The sequence below is a fragment of the Tarenaya hassleriana genome, unplaced genomic scaffold (genome assembly GCF_000463585.1).
Source record: "Tarenaya hassleriana unplaced genomic scaffold, ASM46358v1 Cleome29, whole genome shotgun sequence".
NCBI classification, from domain to species: Eukaryota; Viridiplantae; Streptophyta; class Magnoliopsida; order Brassicales; family Cleomaceae; genus Tarenaya; species Tarenaya hassleriana.
Window position 1 is genome coordinate 820,895 of NW_010966092.1, and position 15,637 is coordinate 836,531.

The 15,637-nt window shown below is 38.7% G+C and overlaps 3 protein-coding genes across 7 annotated transcripts; 1 reads left to right on the top strand and 2 right to left on the bottom strand.

The window, feature by feature from the left end:
* Positions 1–1,076: 1,076 nt before the first annotated feature.
* On the bottom strand, positions 1,077–4,326 carry LOC104818259. 3 transcript variants are annotated; one of them, XM_010547761.2, is made up of 6 exons: positions 3,902–4,326; positions 2,954–2,992; positions 2,441–2,491; positions 2,241–2,325; positions 2,033–2,151; positions 1,077–1,218 (listed from the first exon to the last, which is right to left on the bottom strand). In XM_010547761.2, the coding sequence occupies exons 1-5, from the start codon at positions 4,298–4,300 to the stop codon at positions 2,069–2,071; spliced, it is 657 nt and encodes a 218-aa protein (XP_010546063.1). In that variant the 5' UTR covers positions 4,301–4,326; the 3' UTR covers positions 1,077–1,218; positions 2,033–2,068. The 3 variants fall into 3 exon arrangements, with proteins under 3 accessions (XP_010546063.1, XP_010546062.1, XP_010546064.1); XM_010547760.1 differs by lacking the exon at positions 1,077–1,218 and having other exon boundaries at positions 1,892–2,151; XM_010547762.1 differs by lacking the exons at positions 1,077–1,218; positions 2,441–2,491 and having other exon boundaries at positions 1,892–2,151.
* A 1,267-nt stretch (positions 4,327–5,593) lies between these two features.
* On the top strand, positions 5,594–7,024 carry LOC104818262 (chlorophyll a-b binding protein 4, chloroplastic-like). Its single transcript, XM_010547766.1, has 4 exons — positions 5,594–5,871; positions 6,037–6,185; positions 6,274–6,540; positions 6,716–7,024. Exons 1-4 carry the CDS (start codon positions 5,663–5,665, stop codon positions 6,847–6,849), a joined length of 759 nt encoding a protein of 252 aa, XP_010546068.1. The 5' UTR covers positions 5,594–5,662; the 3' UTR covers positions 6,850–7,024.
* Positions 6,887–15,568, bottom strand: LOC104818260 (structural maintenance of chromosomes protein 2-1-like). Of its 3 annotated transcripts, XM_010547764.2 has the most exons (21): positions 15,428–15,568; positions 14,948–15,310; positions 13,851–14,531; positions 13,592–13,735; positions 13,211–13,501; positions 12,949–13,134; positions 12,706–12,870; positions 12,572–12,631; positions 11,668–11,730; positions 11,043–11,134; positions 10,814–10,910; positions 10,226–10,342; positions 9,884–10,102; positions 9,508–9,648; positions 9,273–9,440; positions 8,671–8,855; positions 8,443–8,536; positions 8,271–8,359; positions 7,943–8,168; positions 7,723–7,797; positions 6,887–7,539 (listed from the first exon to the last, which is right to left on the bottom strand). In XM_010547764.2, the coding sequence occupies exons 2-21, from the start codon at positions 15,263–15,265 to the stop codon at positions 7,423–7,425; spliced, it is 3,528 nt and encodes a 1,175-aa protein (XP_010546066.1). In that variant the 5' UTR covers positions 15,266–15,310; positions 15,428–15,568; the 3' UTR covers positions 6,887–7,422. The 3 variants fall into 3 exon arrangements, with proteins under 3 accessions (XP_010546066.1, XP_010546067.1, XP_010546065.1); XM_010547765.2 differs by having other exon boundaries at positions 12,982–13,134; positions 14,948–15,568; XM_010547763.2 differs by having other exon boundaries at positions 14,948–15,568.
* Positions 15,569–15,637: the final 69 nt, after the last annotated feature.

Genomic DNA, 15,637 nt, shown 5'->3' on the forward strand with positions numbered 1-15,637 from the left:
AATCGGTATCGCTACAGTAAACCCCGACTCTGCGTAACAGTCGGCAAGTCATGCAGAGCAGAAAAACCAGTCAAAACTGACCGGTTTATGAAAATTTACATACCCGAGTTTCGAACCCACAACCTCAATACGATGAGACTTGTCATCAACAATTGGGGTGGAAGACTCCCCATAATTCACTGTTTTTTACACTTAAAGAGTCAACTCACTTCCTATATTTACAGTAGAAATATTATAGAATCAACAATGTTTAGTCATTTCATAAGCTATATATATATATATCATAATTAATCGATAAAACCTAAACCAAAATTTTACAACTCATAGTTGATATACACACACACAACGAAGTATGGGTGTAAAGAAATAAGAGTCTTACGAAAATTTATTTTCTTACCAAACACCCATCCCGATTTTTTAATCAAACATCTGATTTTGTTTGTTGACTCGTGAATAAATAATATTATTAGTAATTTGTTTATTAATTTTCTGTACACTCCATATAAATGAATCATTTTCGTGTATAGACCTTTTTTTTCATATATTAAAATTTGTATTTTGGCCCAAAAAAAGGAAGAAGAAGAATCAGTTTGTACCCGGGAAGAGGCTAATCATTTGGACCCTCCTTGGACTAAGTATTTGGATTACAAGAAACAAAAATAAATTACAGTTTGTACTGCAGGTAAAAATCAAATCCTATTATTAGTTTCATAAAGTTTTATAGGTGCAATGTTGTCGTACTTATTCACATACAAATGGAAGATTTGTTAGTTATTTTAGATGGATTATATTTTCAACCAAATGAAGTTATTTTTTTTAATATTTTTAAAAGAAATTCCAAATTTCGGGATGACCTTTAAAAACTTTGATTTAACTTAAAAAATAAAACAAAAAAGACAAAACGTTAGTGGACTGATTAATTAATTTATTAAAAAACAAAGCCTTGGTGGATTTGGGTCAAACCACAACATAAAGAAAAACATCCTTTATATCTAAGAGAGAGAGAGAGAGAGAGAGAGAGAGAGAGAGAGAGAGAGAGTAAAAGTGGAGATAAAAAGTGGAGAAAAAGGAAAAGGTTAACAGTAAAATCAAAAGAAAAAGACAACCTTAACAATCCGACAATTTATAAAAAGAAAAAGAAAAGCAAAGTAGATGAAATCTTAATCAGAATTCCACGAGGAGAAGTGCTTTGTTGCGATTGGGCCACGTGTATGCCATCTGTAGCACTTTCAGTTTGAGACACGTCTCGTGTGCAACATGGAAATATATATAAAAAAAATATAAGCTTCATTTCTCTACGACATTTTTTACAGAAATATAAAGATGGATGATTTGTATATTGAATAATCTAATATTAATACCATATTTTAAAATGTGCAAACACATGAGTTATTATTATATCCATTTACAAGTAACTAAAATTTGGATAAGGCTGGTCGGTTGTGGTGGAATCTATACCATCTCTCTCAACCACTAAATGTTTTTTTCTGAATTGATATAATAAAATATAATTTAATATTTCACGAATAAAGAGAGAGAGAGAGAGCAGTTGCTGAGGTCAAAAGCGTCTTTAAACAGATGAAAAGGAGACTCGATGTAATAAGTCAATGGGCGGCTCAAATATGATGGGGATTTTTCTTTAAAAAACTGAAAAACATTAAGTCAAAACTTCTCAAAACCCAACCTTTCGAAAAGCCCATGTTTTTATTTTTATTTTTCATTTTCTGCATATTTTAAAGTTTGTATTTTCACACAAAGGTTGGGTTTTGGGCATATTTTAATGTTTTTTCTTAATTTTTTAACGTTAATGAATAATATACATCATGTTCATTGGCCAATTTGATATTCACATATGTATATGTGTGTGTATATATCATCAAATCCTATTCAGTAAAGTTTAAAGCAAACGAATAGATATCGCCAGGGCACATATGCATACAATAATGTAGGAGAAATCTATACGCTCTTCGTTTGATTTCGACAAATGTATCTTCAGAGGAATTACAAAGAAAATATTAAAAAAAACAAATACCTGAAGGGCGGTTCTGAAGTGGGAATCTAACTCTGATCATTGAATTCTGCAGCCACCGGAATCCGCTGCATGCCGTACGTTCCCATAGGCCGTCAATTCAATGAGATCCATATCACGACCTGCAGAAAATTCCCCACGTGAAACACGACTCAACAGAGAGATCAAAGTGAGTGTCCGGGCGATAAATGGCGAGATTCTGGACAAATACCCGAAACGCGGCAGTATGAGCTCCTCTGAATGAGATCAGCCCGAGAGATATCGGTTCTGTTGCCCTTTGATCGGTTTACCCTTGCCTGCAACAAGAGGGAAACAAACCTTAATCAAATGCTACCCGCCAACATTTTTTCGCCATTGATCTAAAGAAGGAAAATGCCACTGTATACTATGTAGTAGAGATCATTAGAGTACCCCCAGATTTCCATCTTTCCGAGTAGTCGGTCCAGAAGATAAAGATGTCAACTTAGGAAAGGCCCGGAGTTGGAATTGCAATTAACAATCATATGTGAAGTAAATTCACTAATGTCTTGAACCAATGGTTAATGAAATATCCAAAAGATAAAAACAAAGACAGGATTTGTAAGTCTTTTACAAAGTCCAGATCCTGATGAGGCCTGTGCTTGGCTTTACCCGATATTTTAATTTTTCAAAAGTTTTGTGGCAAAATATGAAGCTTTAGAAGACTAAATCAAAGCAGGAACCTGCATGAAAAGATTAAGCACGTGTTGTGCGACGAAAGACAAATGCAGAATGAACTGTCCGACGATCAAAAGTTGCAAGAGGCGATGGATCAGAAGATGACGGCCAAGCATAAATACTCTAATAAAAATCAGTAGCAATAGACAAATCTGGAAAGGAAGAACAAGAAGATGGGCAACTGTAATTTCTGCATCTTCGGAAACAAGAGAAGAGAAGCTTACGCACCTGCAGAACCTGACAGTTTTCCAGCGTGCTCTTTCCCCCCTAAAAGTTTGGGAAAAAAATTCTCAGATATTTTGGAAAATGAACAGAAATGGCTAAATGGACTCGTGCAAACGTAAACGCACAGAACATGATCGAAGATGCCATATCATCCTCTGGATTTTCCTCATATACATTTTATGATGAGACCAAACATATATATTCGTCTTTAGAGAAGAGATTTCACTTCCAGTAGAAGCAATGTTGATTTGAAAAGATTGTAGATTGGAAATTAACCTTTGATGAGGACAGTTGATTGAAAGCAACAAAAGGTATTATTGTTCAGAGCATGTAGACACTGACATGGATACTTCATCCATAGAAAGTTACCACGGCATGACACCGACATGGGTAAATCTCTCGATAGCCACAACAATACAAGCCGAAGCGGCAACCCCGACGGGCGTTTCTCTATGAAAGTTTCTAGCTGTGGTTCTTGGGTTTGGAGATTAAGGTAAACCATGTAGGAAACCTCCAATTTGTGCCGCTACTACTACAGACTACAGAGTGAAGATCAACTGAAAATGTTGAATAGCAGAAGTGAATCAATTGGGCTGTCCTTCAGACCTTGTTTGTTAGACATTCTACCACTAGGAACCCTATCCCTGAGAGGAAGACACTATGCAGCCAAATTACCTCTTCCTGTTCATCAACTTACTTATCAGTCAATCTCATAGCAAGTCATGTCATTTATGACTCTGAAACCTTAACCGGTTGTGCCCCCCACGTCAATTTTACATTTTCCAGCCATTTTATTTTAGATCACAAGGAAATCCCTGAACGAGACTGCCTGGGAGAATTCAAGAAATTCCAGAAGAACCCAAAACCCTAATTCATGGGTCAAAACACTCGAGACTGAGAATTCGGACACAGAAATGGCAAAAGGAGGAACAGTTAATTAAAAGAAATTACCTTGGAATAGGGGATAATGTGATCGTAATCATGGCACAAACATCCCGGACAACCAACGAGCTTCCGAAAAAGGATATTCCCCAGCGCATCTCTCCGCCACCGCTCGGGATCTCTTCCTTTGACCTTCTCCGCCTTGTCCCAACACTGCTGCTTCACGCTGTAAGGGAAGCTCCTCGGATTCGGATCCGGGTCTTCGTAAACCGACCCGGCAACCCTCTCGTCTCCGACAGGAAAAACTAATTCGCGATCGAGCAGAGTGGCCGAAGGAGTAAGCTTGCCAGCGCGAGCTCCACCGCTGGCCCGGTCGGGCGAGCCCGAAGGGAAACCGGGTCGGGTCCTTGGTGGGGAAGACGACGAGGTCTGGGTTCTTCGTCTTGTCGGATCTTTCCCGGGTCTCATTTTTGAACGTTAAAAAAAAGATTGGCTTATCGACATTTATTTTAAAATTAAAAATGGACAAAAAAAGAGAAAGAAAAAAGGACGAATTCTGATTGGATAATTGGATTCTGTTCTGACAATATCCTTTATTGGGCTGAGCCCATTTGGATCAAATGGAATTTACAAATTACGATGAGGCCCATCAATGAGATTCAAGATGGCATACACTCTGATTTCGACTGTTTCGAAATTTGGACCCTAGTTTGCCCTTTTGCATATGACTGGGACTTATTATTGGGCCCGTTATGGCCCATACATAATGGGTTCTCTAGTTTTTGGGTTCCTTCATCGCTGATGATGATGATAATAATGGAAAATAAAATTGATAGTAATTCACATCTGATATATGTGTTCAAAAATGTCTAAATCGATTTGGATCTTGATTGAAAATTTTTCTCAATTTTAGAAATTTTGATACAGAATTTTTTTTTTGGGTAACTGGATATCTTGGGGCGAGGCCCAGAATAATCCCGGGACCGGAGGAAAGCTATGTGAATACCTCATCTCCACTCTGTGGTTAATTTGATACATTTTAATATTTGAAGTATTATATTGTTAAATTATAAGTTAAAAGCCTTTATTTGATACATTTTGAAAAATTAGGTATCTATATAATATTTTCTCTAATAATAATAATAATGCACATATAATGTTGAGGAAAGAATCCAAGCACAATAATATGGCAAATAAAACAGAGATATAATATCCTTTTGTATTGTGTATGGATTTGACATTTAAAAATCGAAGCAGGCATGGTAAAGTTGTCTCGTTTTATATCTAAATTTTTGTACCATAGAATAAATAAATATGTCGGATGCTCTGTTTCATTGCGCATCAATTTCTGATGATGTGATCTTAAATTTATTTTTATTGTTTTGGAATTTGATGCTATGCTTATTGCAAAACAGCATTATTTCTCCATAAAAGATCTCAATGGATTTCTCCTTGGAATTTCTGATCCACAATATTTAATCGATAAGAGATTGACACGTGGCGTAACAAAGGGCCCCGCAATATCTAACTTAAACCAATCTCAAAGAAGGAAGACATCCTCCCGATTCGCGCCACCAAGATAAACCGATAAGCCCCGATCTCTCTCATTGGCTTAACCGGACCCCTCAAACGAATCTCAGCCGTCCAATCTACAACGTCATCAAATCGAACGGTGGATTCTAAATCACTCGACCACAACCACAAACCTGCAAAATATCAACGCGAATAACTACAAAGCTCATAATAGCTTTCACACATTCTCTTACACAAATCTTTATTTGCAATTTCATCTCACCTAAACCGGGTCGGGTCGGGTTGTGTCAAGAGACAATGGCGACGGTCACAACACAAGCCTCGGCGGCGGTTTTCCGACCATGCGGATCGAAACCGAGATTCCTCACGGGTTCGTCAGGTAAATTGAACCGGGAACTGTTGGTTAAACCGGTCGGTTCTTCCACCAGAACGGCATCGTATAAAGTTGAAGCAAAGAAAGGGGAATGGTTGCCCGGTTTGGCCTCTCCAGCTTACCTCAACGGCAGGTATAATCTACATACATTATACACAGACCCAAAATGTATTGAACAAAAATGAAAAGAAGAAGAAAGCACTCACTTAACCAATCGGTTAACTCGGTGTTAGACCGGATTAAACCGGGTACCATTACAGCTAACCAAAAAATCTCACGGTTCTTAATATAAAACCAGCCTTGCGGGTGACAACGGGTTTGACCCTCTGGGTCTAGCGGAGGATCCGGAGAATCTGAAATGGTTCGTCCAAGCAGAGCTCGTCAATGGCCGGTGGGCCATGCTCGGCGTGGCCGGAATGCTTCTCCCCGAGGTCTTCACCAAAATCGGTGAGTGACCCGTTTCATATTCTCATACGAACCACACATATACATACACTTATATTGAATGGAACATTCTGAAAACGTTTTCGGACAGGAATCATAAATGCTCCCGAGTGGTACGACGCGGGAAAAGAGGAATATTTCGCGTCGTCGTCCACGTTGTTCGTGATAGAGTTTATATTGTTCCATTACGTGGAGATAAGGAGGTGGCAGGACATAAAGAATCCGGGAAGCGTGAATCAAGATCCGATCTTCAAGCAATACAGGCTGCCTCCTAACGAAGTAGGTTACCCCGGCGGCATTTTCAACCCTCTTAACTTCGCCCCGACCCTCGAGGCCAAGGAGAAGGAGCTCGCTAACGGTACGTATGTTTCAAGTTTAACCTAGGTTATAAATATGCTGTAACGTTACATGGATAACATATACATTATATTAATAGATACATATAGATATATATATATAGATATATTCTATTCTTATGGTATTAGAGGCTAAACGTATATACATTAATAAAATTACGTAAATGGGTGAGACAGGGAGGTTGGCGATGTTGGCGTTCTTAGGGTTTGTGGTTCAACACAACGTGACGGGGAAAGGGCCGTTCGAGAACCTGTTGCAGCACTTGTCTGACCCATGGCACTCCACCATCATCCAGACATTCAGGGGCTGATGACAGACACAAGCCCTTTTTCTTTACGTTTCTTGAATTTTTTTTTTTAGCATGATATTGGAATTGGACCGTTGTAGCGCCATGAAAGAAACATTTTAAAGCTGTTTGATGTACATAGGAACTATGATTGATCAAGATGGTAATCCTATTGTATCAAGCATCATTTTGCTGCTAATCAATTGCTTTCTTGTAAACTTATCAATAGTCATAAATCTGTGACAATGGCATGTCATGCCCCATTACAAAAGAGAGTGCCGGTTTTGATACTAATCGGCTTCTATTAGCATTAGATATCCTCGTTTTAACCAAACCGAGGATGCCGGTTTAGAATTGAACCCAATAATCCAGGGGTATAAAATTATACAGATTATCACAGAATAACTTAACACACACTACACAGGAATTTGCAACAAACAACCTAAGAGCTTTCGCTCTCCGGTTAGATATAGACAATGGCAACCAACCAAACATTGGCTTTGATCCAATCATATTACTCACGTAGGCCTAACAGATAACTTTTAGTGTGGAAAGATTACCGGAAAAAGACAGACTTCATCTTACATCTGACGAGGATCATCTGTCCTGCCTTGTTACCGTCCTCTGGACTGTTGATACTCCATCCACAAACTTTGTTCGGAAAAGAACATTGGCATTGTTGAACATTCCTTCTTTCAGTGAGACCACGATGAACTGTAAGATACGAGTCCAGTAAGGTTATGTTCGAGGCAAATGGATGAGTAAGCTTGAGTTTTTTTTAGTTATGGACATTTCTAGTATTTCGTGATTCTTTAAACTGTCGTGTTTTGATTAAATTCAGTAGGAGAATATCACAAAACAAGAAGAGAAAGTTCAGAAACCCAGAAATTCTCTGACCTGGGAATGGGGGAAATGAGCTTTTATCATTCTTCCTATGTTCTGTGTGTGGCTGAGATCAAGAGCTGCATCAACCTGGGAAATCCAAAAAACAAAGAAATCTCTTACTTTATCACGGTTCCATATGGAAATGTAGTCTAACCAATCGTGATCATGAATATCCAAATCATTAGAAGGATTTGGTATCCGGAATCCTGGCAAGAGAAAAATAGAAGGTTACCTCATCTAATATGTAAAGAGGAGCTGGCTTGAAGAGAAGCAATGCCAAGATTAAGGAGAGAGCAAGAAGAGATCTTTGCCCTCCACTCAGTTCAGACAAAGACTGTTTCCAAACACCCCCGAAAGCAACACGGACCTCAAGACCATCAAGGAAAGTGCCGCCTTCCGGAGGATCTAACTTTGCCGTGGTGCCAGGTAGTAGAGTTGAAAAGATGGATCCAAAATCACTTGAGGAAAAGATCAAAGAAATTCAAATACCATTAAATATTTTTTGGAGGAAAATCAACTAACATCCTGGGTTTAAGAGGCAGGAACAGAAAGCAACTCACTGGTTAACTTTAACCCATGTAACTTTCAGTGTTTCCTTTTTCTTCTCGTCTAGCTCTTCAATCACTTTCTTGATTTTGGATTTGTCATTCTAGAGAAAACAAAGATGGCCATGATTTAATGTTTGTCAAGGCATTGAAACGTGTCGTCAAGACCAAGAGTAGCATAGCAGACCTCAATTATGTTTTTCTTGGACATCAAAGCATTGTACTCATCCTCTGCTTTTTCGAACATTGCCATGACCTTCTTGTTTACCCTTTTTTCAAGACTTCATGAGATGGGAAAAAAATCTCACCAGTTAGCACAAGAGAAAAAAAGAGTTTGTAGCACATTGATCTTGGTCTTAGGCCATCACCCATGAGAGTATCAAGGTATCAGTCATAAGAATTTGAAGTGAATTACCCTGATTGTTCACCCTGGAGTCTCTCAAGTTCTTCTCTTGCTTTATAAGGATCACATGATGCAAAATCGTAGTCAGTCCCTGTTCTTCCAAAAAGCTGCTTTTCAGATGTTATCCATGTATGCTTTTCAATCAGTTTGTCTACTTTAACAGAGCAATCATTTTGCTCCATCTCCATCCTTACAACCTGTACAAGATTTCGAAAACAATATATTACCTTGGCGAATATGCATTACCTTGACATGCAAAAGTTTTAGAAAACTTTCATAGAACTCAATTCATGAATAAATAAAGTATACTACTTTCTGGTTTTCGGTCATGGCAGAGTTAGCAGAAACTCTTCCCATTCAATACAATTCTACCCAGTCGGGCCACTCCCCATCCCTTCTAACTTGAGGAACTACTACTATCTGTCACTCATCTTCTAGTTCAACAGATAAAAGAACAAAAATAACCCAAAAGTCATTTTGAATTGGGATACTGATGGAAAAATATTACGTAGTTTCAAAAGATTGACACCGTTCATGGTGGGTATTGATGAAGTAAACAAGCTTTGTAAGTTCCCGCAAATGGAAGCCGTAAGAAAATGAGACAGAGGGAATACCTCATTTTCCAACTTCTTTCTCTCAAGCTTCATGTCACCAAGTTTCTGCAGAGACTTTTCCTGGTCTGCAACTAGATCACTTATCTGCGTATCACATTCCTTCATCTTCGCATGTATCAACTTGAGCTCAGCCTGAGCCTGGTCGTGATTCTTCTGTATGGCTTCGACCTGCAGGAGAATTACATTAGGATAACAAATCTTCCACAGAACTCAGCAAAAGTCGAAAAATAGACACCTTTGCTCGCTGCTCGTCTATTTCTGAAGCCAAAGTGCTAATTTGAGTCCTTAATGAAGCTAGCTGACTCTCTGTAGATGATTGTTCCTTCTTCACTGCTTCCTGCTCCATTACAAGCTTCTCTTGTTCATTTTCATGACCCTAGGTGCAAGAAAAAACATGCAGCAAAAGTTATGAAGCAAATTTGGAAATGTCAGCTTTACCACAAATTCAAGAGAATGAGGCAGTTTCTCAAACAGGCTGAGAAATCCGAATACAACAACAACAACATCGCCTTAGTCCCAAGAACAGAGAAGAGAAGGAAAAGTAAAAAGAAAAAGGATTCAAGAAGTTCAAATGTAGAGGGAAAAGTATATGACTGAAAGATCCCGAACACCTTTAGATCTTTTGAAGAAGCCTGCATCTGAGTCTTGATGGTCTTAATCTTCTTTTCCAAGTCCTTGAGTCTTCCCTCTCTGTTCTTGTCATGATCCTTGATGGATTTCTCCAGCGTGGAGACAGTATCAACCCACTTTATGTAAAGAACCTCCTTATCCTTGACTTGGGATTTTGCTTCTTCCAGCTCTTCCTCGAGCTTCTTCACTGCTTCACCAAGCTAAATATACGAGCAGTAGACCAGAAAGATTAAAATTGTGTTCTTAGCAGTTAGCACCTAGAGAAGGAAAACAGAAGCAAGGAACTTTTAGCTTGAAAGCAGTAGATAGACAACAGAGGTAACCTTGTGATGCTCATTCTGTTCAGCCCTTTTAAGAAAAAGAGACAAATCGTATGTTTTTAGCTCCAACTGTGCTTTGATGTCCATGAACTTCTTCTGAAGGGGTTGAAGCTCCTTGATCTGCAATGGCAATATAAACCAACAGTTTAGGTTTTAACTTGAAAACTCAATTTCAATTTTAATATGAACTGGGGCAACCTGAAGTAGAGCAAGCAGACAGTTTTACCCTCTTGATGGCCTTAGAAAGGATATATAAAGATAATCAAAGGATCCTAAAAGATCAGCATAAGTTTTAACTACAATGAGATAGCACTATCTAAAGCTTTGCTTCACATGGATCGGCAATGGCCAAAACTATGCATGAACATGATTTCGAAAACATCAAGATCTGCTCTAAATATGAGACAAACTATAATGTTATTCCAAAAGCTGAGAATTGAAATTTTATGTTCCTTCATAAGCAACAATCAAGTGTGTACCACCTCTCTAAGTTGGATCTAACCCGAATGAATATGCGTAGCTCTAGGGCTTTATGCAACTCCCTAGTATTTGTGAAATATGTAACAATATACCAAATATTGAAGAATTTACCCTTGCTTCAATCTCAGACAACCTCTTCTGGTGCATTTGTAGTTTTGACTCAGCCTCTGCAAGATCATGAAGTTGCCTTAATAGATCACCTCCGCCCCTACGACCATGGAATACAATACCAGCAAAATGCTGTTAGGCTTTTTGTTGGCAGTGCTGAACCATATGAATAAGAACTCCAAAAGTATGAGTGACACACAAAGATCTGTGGGTTGAAGAAAGAATTACGTACTTCCGACTTCCACCGGTCAGAAGACCACTTGGTTGAAAAATATCACCTTCCAGAGTGACACTCGGAGTCCGAACTTCCCGATTAAAAGCTACCTGCAGAATGTACATTGAAGGACAAATCAAAGACAGCTTCATCAGACTCATTTAATACTTTTGCATATAACTGTCAACAAATGAATATTTATTTGCAGAAAATAAAAGTTTGGTATACAATTTATGATCCAACAAAGTATCAGATTTTAGCATAGATCATCAGAGGTGCACAAAAATGCATTTCATAGCTTTGCCTTTACAAGAAACCATCGATAGAGTTGATAATTGAATCCTAGATATGAGAATAAAATTATTCACATATCCCGATATATTTTGTCAATCTAAAGAGGGTATCTGACATTTCAATGTGCATTCCATTTTTTTTCACTCTGATCAGAGATCACTACCATATAGCAGAGGCACAACTAGGAAGCGGCTGCAGGCAATTACTCTCATATCTAGGAAGGCACAGCTAGGTTATACAATTACTCTCCAGCAATACAGAGTCGTAAACCTAAGTTGCCATCACAGTACATAAGAGCTGAAGTCACTCCACTAACATAACGAAACTCTGATGCCCAGAAAGTACTTACCTCCTTTGCTGCATCAGTCGTTTTGCAAACGAAAGTGGAACCAAAAACGTATTCCATGGCACTCTGCAAAAGAAGCAGAAATAAATTTAAAGGGGAATGGTTAGAGATCGTTAGTCCATCTGTAACCAGAATAATAAGCTTGAATCAGGCACTTATTGTTGAAGATCAAATCATTATGAATCACAAACTCGGACGAACGAAAGCATGGACATATGATGAACAAATATTCTATAGTTGGCCAAGATTCCTTAGTGCATTGACGAGAAGAAAATGTCACATGCCACCTGAAGTATCTTGGTTAATTGTCCAATCATGTCAACGACCAATGGATCCACCAAAGAAGGAAGAATATTCAGCCACATTCAATGAGTCATATCTCCTAGATATCTACATCAAATTCATCCAATCAAGCACTCAAATATCTTCACTTTCTTTCTTTGTTACTAGCCGTTGCGTCCTTTTAATGTCTTGATTATATTCTTTCTAGTTTTGTCTCTCATACTAGCCGTTGGTTAGTTTCTCCTCTTGTATAAATATGTATGTTTACGAGCAGAATTTTATATCATAATAACAAGGGACTTAGTCCCATTTTCACTTCATTCTCTTTGTTTCTATGGTCACAAACAATCCAAATTATATAGAAATCTTCATGGTATCAGAGCATAAGGTCTAAAGAACCTTGTGTTTTTCATTCCGCTGCGAAATCGAAGGATATTCCCTCTCGGTTTTGAGTATACCGACGAGGAGCCTGCTCGATTCATCTTTTTCAGAATTTTGTTTTCTCTTTTGGTCATTCATTCAAACCATAAGGATTGAATTTTAAAATACCCAAGTCGCTAAGAGATAAGCATACTGTGATATTATTGAAACACTAAATAAACTAACAGATAAGCAGTCAACCTACCTTTAATTCCTCGCCATAACCAACTAAAGAAAGTGCCAATTCTGTGTTCTCTTTTCCGACCTGCAAAATCAGTTGAAACTCAGCAAGAAATTAGAAGTCGCCATTTGGGAATGGCAAAAGCAGGAGCCACAAACCAATCTAACAGCAGCTTGCTGCACTCTCGGGGGAACAAGGTGGGATTGAATTTTACTGAGGGGTATAATTGTAACTCTTCTCCGGAGATCACCCTTTTGAAGGAGCTGCTTTCCTGTATCTTCTGTGTCCACAACAACATTAAACAATTTCCCACCAGCAGTTACCTGAGAAATAAGAAACAAAAACCACCTGAGAGAATGGAAACCATTTGACAATTAATAATGATAGCAGGATTTGCTTACCTCTAAGGCTGTCATTGTGGATCTATCTTTTACCTTTATCAGTTTTGCAACCACACCTTTCACCTTTGACCGATCAAAGTTCTTCACTGGATCGCGGTATGTAAAATTAACATTTGCTAATTGAGCTGAAAGATCACGCACTTTATCTTTCAGCTTTTGCACAATTCCACGCTCAGATGCTTGTTCCTAAAGTAATATCTCATCAGAGATGCATACTTTGTGAAAGCAGTAGATGATAAATGTCTAAAGTAAACATACCAACCTTTTCCAAAGCTTCCATTTGACCTTCTTTGTATGAAAGAGATTCTAGTGACTCTTTTACACTTTCTAAATCTTTTTTTCTTGCATTAAGTTCATTCTCCACTGACGCTGCTTCTTCACGTTTGGACATTAACTGAGATTTCTTTTCTTTTAGCTCCTTCTCACAGTGGCCAATTTTGGTCGTCAGCTGCTTCAACTCTGTCTCAGCTGTCCCAACAGCAACTTTTGCATCACGCAATTGATCTTCAAGGCATTTCTCGTCGTGACCGCTACTCTTCCCAGCAAGTACACCCTAATTTCCAAGAACATAAACTCGATATAAAGGAAAGACGAACAAGATAATATGGAGAGAAACAGAAAAAATGTGCTGTGGTGATACTACCTGATGTTCTTTTTCACAATCTTCCAATGTGGTGGAAAGTTCCTGGACTCTTTGTTTTAGATCAGCTGCTCCTTCTTCGGACTTCTTCAAAGCAGAGGTTTTCTCTTCAAGCGATTTCTTCAAATCTTCTATATTATGAACGATCTGGAAAAACCGAGAACTGAGGTCTAGAGGACAGAAATAACTGAGAGAACTGCAACGATTATGAAACATGGGAAAAAAACATGTCTACACGAGGAGGTAATAACAGTTAATTAACCTTTTCAGCATTCTCTTGTTCACCCTGGAGGGTGTCCTCCTTATTATTAAGTTTCGATAATTCACGAGTCAATTCTTGAGACAGTGAATCTACATTCTCAGACAAGGCTTTTACTTCTCCACCCATGCTGGCTTCCTTTGCCTGAGTCAAGGCTTTTATTTGTTTCTCCAGATCCTGAATTTTGGCCTGCGTCTTTTCTGATTCCTCATCAATATTAACAATTTTTGCCTTCATTTGTTCGACTCCATGAACTGCGGTGGCTTTAGTCTTCACTGCTTGAACATACTCAAAAGCAATACAAAACCTCTTAAGCCTGTCTAATTCAGCATTACCACTAGCCCATTGCATGTACTGTGTCTTTTCTTTCTTCAACTTCTCCAAAGCCGGCAATATTTCATAGTCTAGAAGCTTATTTATCTCATCAACCTTGGTTTGCTTCTTTTCAAGCGTTTTCAGCGCAGCCTCTTTCTTAGTTTCATACATTCTTGTTCCAGCAGCCTCTTCAAGCATCGATAGGATCTCTGGAGGTTTCATGTTTAAGACTTTGGTGATACGCCCTTGCATGATGAGAAAGTGAGGGTTATTGACATTGAGTTGCACCGAGTGGAAAAGGTTCTGAACTTGACTTGGTTGTGCAAGCTTTCCGTTGATCAAATACTTGTTCCGCCCACCAACTACTATCTTTAAAACCAAGGCATAAAGGATTTAAATCTCCATGAGCAAATACTTCTAAGTAGAAATGCAACAACAGAATGTTTTCGCATTACTCTTATAGCATAACAATAAGGCTAACATGTGGGCATCTGCATTGCATTCCCCTACAACTTACAAGCAGATATCTTTTTCATCACAAAGATCATGTCTTTCACGCTCAAAGGCCAATGTCATACTCATACATACAGAACCCTAATTTTCAACCAAGAAACTCGCAGTTCCTGGATTACATTCCAGAATTCTGATAAACTTGTGAATTTATATCAAAAGCGAGCATCCCTAGTCTCTTTATGTTCCGCAGCTACAAGCAACTATTTCAGAAGCTATTGAAATTGAAAGACAACCCGCAGATATAGAACAAAAGAAGGAAGGAGAGGACTTACTTGTCTAGTCACGGTAATCTCCGGACTATCCTCGTACCCGAGAGGGCTTCTGGTCCGGTTGGAATTATCAAAGGTAATCGACACAGTTGCCTTGGTAATCCCAGCTTGTCCTTGCTTGTACACGAGCTCCTGTAGATTGGCAGCACGAACTTGCTGAAGATTGGTGATACCCAGAACGAAGCAGATGGAATCGAGGATGTTGGACTTGCCCGACCCGTTTAGACCCGTAATGGCGTTGAAATGCGGGTCGAAACCCGGCACGACCGTCCTTGTAGCGTAGGATTTGAAACCCTCCAAGCATATCTCCTTTACGTGCATCTTCCGTCTTCTTCTTCCCCAGAATTCCAAACCCCGAAAGAAACCCTAGAAAGTGAAGAAGAGAAGCCAAAATTGGAACCCGGAAACGCTAGAAATGGAGATCAACTACGAAGCGCCACACGAGTTAAAATCTGAATCGAAAAGGAATAATGAAAATCGAACCGATGCAAGAGAATCTCGGAGAAATCTGGAGTTGTTTTGTTTTTTCTTTTTCTGCTGAAGAACACGAACGAAATCAAATTTGCGAGAGTGAGGGCAATAAGAGATTGAGAAGCAAAAGAGCGGGAAACTTTTTTTTTGACGAAATAGCCAAAAAAAAGTAGATTGTAATTGTAGTGTAACGTCATAACCAAAAAGAAAATAGATTGAATC